The sequence below is a fragment of a genome (genome assembly GCF_019968955.1).
Source record: "MAG: Porospora cf. gigantea A chromosome Unknown PgA_NODE_2470_length_3490_cov_410.769, whole genome shotgun sequence".
NCBI lineage: Eukaryota > Apicomplexa > Conoidasida > Eugregarinorida > Porosporidae > Porospora > Porospora cf. gigantea A.
In genome coordinates, this window is record NW_027151533.1 from 1 (window position 1) to 3,490 (window position 3,490).

The 3,490-nt window shown below is 54.0% G+C and overlaps 4 protein-coding genes across 5 annotated transcripts; 2 read left to right on the forward strand and 2 right to left on the reverse strand.

The window, feature by feature from the left end:
* Window positions 1-4: 4 nt before the first annotated feature.
* On the forward strand, window positions 5-562 carry KVP18_000455 (uncharacterized protein; the record flags this gene model as incomplete). Of its 2 annotated transcripts, none has more annotated exons than XM_067949247.1 (1): window positions 5-562. In XM_067949247.1, the coding sequence occupies one exon, from the start codon at window positions 5-7 to the stop codon at window positions 560-562; it is 558 nt and encodes a 185-aa protein (XP_067811042.1). The 2 variants fall into 2 exon arrangements, with proteins under 2 accessions (XP_067811042.1, XP_067811043.1); XM_067949248.1 differs by having other exon boundaries at window positions 26-562.
* A 145-nt stretch (window positions 563-707) lies between these two features.
* On the forward strand, window positions 708-1,757 carry KVP18_000453 (uncharacterized protein; the record flags this gene model as incomplete). The annotated part of the gene is made up of 1 exon (XM_067949227.1): window positions 708-1,757. The coding sequence occupies one exon, from the start codon at window positions 708-710 to the stop codon at window positions 1,755-1,757; it is 1,050 nt and encodes a 349-aa protein (XP_067811040.1).
* A 216-nt stretch (window positions 1,758-1,973) lies between these two features.
* KVP18_000454 (uncharacterized protein) lies at window positions 1,974-2,543 on the reverse strand (the record flags this gene model as incomplete). Its single annotated transcript, XM_067949245.1, has 1 exon — window positions 1,974-2,543. One exon carries the CDS (start codon window positions 2,541-2,543, stop codon window positions 1,974-1,976), a length of 570 nt encoding a protein of 189 aa, XP_067811041.1.
* Window positions 2,544-2,563: 20 nt separating this feature from the next.
* KVP18_000456 (uncharacterized protein) lies at window positions 2,564-3,232 on the reverse strand (the record flags this gene model as incomplete). The annotated part of the gene is made up of 1 exon (XM_067949249.1): window positions 2,564-3,232. The coding sequence occupies one exon, from the start codon at window positions 3,230-3,232 to the stop codon at window positions 2,564-2,566; it is 669 nt and encodes a 222-aa protein (XP_067811044.1).
* Between the last annotated feature and the right edge of the window lie 258 nt (window positions 3,233-3,490).

Sequence of the window (3,490 nt, forward strand, 5' to 3'; positions counted from 1 at the left end):
GGACATGATGATTGTTGGTGGCGGTATGGCGTACACCTTCGCCAAGGTCAACGACAACATGCCTATTGGCGACTCCCTCTACGATCCAGTGGGAGCTCAGATCGTCCCTAAGATCATGAAGAAGATTCAGGAAAAGAACGTAGAGTTTCTGCTACCTGTTGACTTCGTTTGCGGCGACAAATATAGCAATGACGCGAACATCAAGTGCGTCTCCAAGGCTGAGGGAATTCCTGATGGCTGGGAAGGGTTCGACGGTGGTGAACAGACCCGCAAGAATGCTCGTGAGATGATACTGAAGGCCAAGACCATCTGCTGGAACGGACCTCAGGGCGTGTTCGAGTTCCCCAACTTTGCGAACGGCTCTCTGGCTGTTCTCGACGCCGTAGTGGAATCCACTAAGAACGGATGCCTCTCCATTGTGGGAGGAGGGGACACTGCCTCGTTGGTAGAGAATGCTGGCAAGGCTCCTGAGATGTCTCACGTTTCCACAGGCGGTGGCGCCTCTCTCGAATTGCTAGAGGGCAAGAATCTTCCTGGCGTAGACGCTCTATCTACAAAGTAATGTGTGCTGCGATTTTTTCTTTCAACTCTTTGGTAACTTTGGATAATGGGTGTGTTGTATTAGCGGCGGATGTTCGGAAGGCACAGACGTCGGAGACAAAACGTGTAGTTAAATCCAACGTTTTACGTTGAGGTCAACGTAACCTATGTCGAAGGCCAGCGTGAACGTAAGCTACCGTGGATGCCTGAAGGGCCACAATGATTGGGTCACCCGAATCGCTGTCTGCCCGCGTGACGACGTTCTGATCTCATCCGGCCGCGACAAGAAGCTGGTCGTGTGGAACACGGAGCCCTCTCTTGAGGACCCAACGTCGTGTGGCACTATCCGAAAGGTGCTCACGGGCCACGCCGAGGCCATCTCTGACTGTTCGCTCTCCAACGGCGCTCGGTTTGCACTCACCTCTTCGTGGGACAAGACCCTGAAACTCTGGGACCTCGCTCAGGGCGAAGCGGTTTGCAAGTACACGGGACACACCAAGGATGTCCTCTCTCTCGCATTCTCTGCGGACGAGTGCAAGATTCTGTCCGCTTCTCGGGACAAGACCATCAAGCTCTGGAACACTAAGGGAGACTGCAAGTACACTCTGACCGAGCAGCAGCATACCGACTGGATTTCCTGCGTCCGCTTCTCCCCCACTGTGCAGACCAATATGTTTGTCTCTTGTGGCTGGGACAAGTGCATCAAGGTCTGGAACCTGAAGTCTTGCGTCGTCGAGCACAACCTCCACGGCCACACCGGCCCTGTGCACACCGTCACCATCTCCCCCGACGGATCTCTGTGTGCCTCGGGAGGCAAGGACGGCGTATGCATGCTCTGGGACGTGCTCAACGGCAAGCACCTATACTCGCTGGATGCTAACGACGCTTCCCCTGTCAACGAGCTCGGGTTCTCCCCTTGCAACTACTGGCTGGCCGTGGGCGCTGACAACTCCGTCAAGATCTGGGACCTTCAGAACAAACACGTCCTCACTGATATCCGTATCCAGAAGGACGAGAGCTCCACCAACGTTGATGAGGCGGAGATTGTCGAGTTCCACCGCAATACACTCCTGGAGACCGTTGACGGGCACCGTCAGCACTCGTCGTATCTCCCTTGGGCTACGTGTGTGGCGTGGTCCGCTTCAGGCAGGACTTTGTACGTCGGATCCAGTCTCGGCAACATCTACGTCTTTGATGTCTCTTCTGAGAGTGACTAAGCGGTGTGCGGCTCTGCATCGCCTCATTGAGGGACTGCTGACACTTTGCTTGCATAGGTCGGAGGAAGGATGTTTGAGCAGTCGACATAGTGTTAACTTATCACCGTATACACGGAAACGTCTTGTTAGGTTAGGATCAGCAATTCGCAACTACATACACGTTAGTCCTTGATTAGCTCTCTAGGCGATGAGTGCATCCTAAAACGTCGTCGCAAACTACATACACGTTAGTCCTTGAATAGCTCTCCAGGCGACGGCATCGCAATCTCTCCAGAGACCAGCGTACTCCCAATCCTTGCCAGGCAGTTTCACATGCAACTCCTCCAGGATTCCTTTCATGACGTCAACACGAGCCACAGTACCCTCTGGAAGCGCACCTAGCTTTCCTACAAGGGCCTCGTCCGCACCGCCCACTTCCAGAATTGTGAAACAGACCACCTTCAAGGCGTCTGAGTAGTGTGCCACTGCATCAGCGAACCGCGAGGTGATTTCCAGTGGGATGGTGAGGTAGCCTGAGGCAGAGTAGTCGGGGTTCTGGATGACCCCACAGTCTGTGACTATGACAGTAAAACAGTCTCTGTAGCCATCCAAAGAGACCAGGTCCCCGAACTGCAGCGCGTGCTGGGCCATAGCTGGCGCTGTCAGTGTGGCGAGAAGGCGCTCGTCGATGTCTTCTTCACTCTCCAGACAATCCGTCCATTGAATGTAACGCGCCCTCCGCAGAGGGAGAGGAGCACACGCCTGGACGTCGACAGGCTCCAGAGATCTCAGTTGAGGAGTTTCCATAAACTGCTTATTACAAAACGCTATGCCGTCTCCTTATCGTGCGCTGTCGAGCGAGTATCCTTGTCTTGCTGAGCAGACAGCATCTTCTCTGCAACGGGGTCGTTCTTTCCAAAGTATCGGTTCCGAATTCTCTGATCCATAAGAGTGGGGTCGTGTTCGTCCTGCTCATGGCGGAAAGGGCACTCGTCTCGAGTGCATTCGCTTTTCAGCCAAAACGAACATACCTTTGGGAGATTTCTTTCATAGTACGGCTGGGCGCGTGCGATCTTCGCCAATTCGGACTGGGCTGAGCCCCTATGAGGCAGCCCCCTCTCCTGGGCGTAGAGACGGTCCAGCACTGGGTTTGGCAGGACCTCTGCGGCGTTGGCGGCTGTCATTTGCAAGTACTTGTCGCGGACCTGGACCGGCAGCCCGTATTCCAGGTCAAATAGACAGCACTGGCAGACGTTTTTCGTTCGAGCGCACTGCTGGCACACCACTGTCTGTTTGTAGCGTGCCTTCCGCCCCGGCTGCCACCGAAACATCGTGGTAGGGCGCGCACAGGTCTTGCATTCCTTGTCCGCTGCGCACTTCATCATTCGGATGTAGGGGTTGTCGCCTAGACATGTCTCGCACAGAATGGGGAACTCTACGCCTTCGCGAGCATGAGTTAAACAATCCTTGGCAATTCGCAGGCCGCTCTCTCCCATATCCGTTCAAATTAGCCTTTTATGTATCAGGGTGCAACAAGCAGTTGTAAAAACAACACAATGGTAAGTAATAACAACATAATGGTTCTCTAAAGATGTGGGGCACGTTCTGAGGACCTAAGGAAATAGTCATTAAATCACCATGCTCAGCAACAAACTGTCTGTAAATGATATCGCAGAGGAACTGGCCGGCAAGCGTATTCTGATGCGCGTTGACTTCAACGTGCCCATCCAGGACGGCGTCGTAAAGGACAAGAC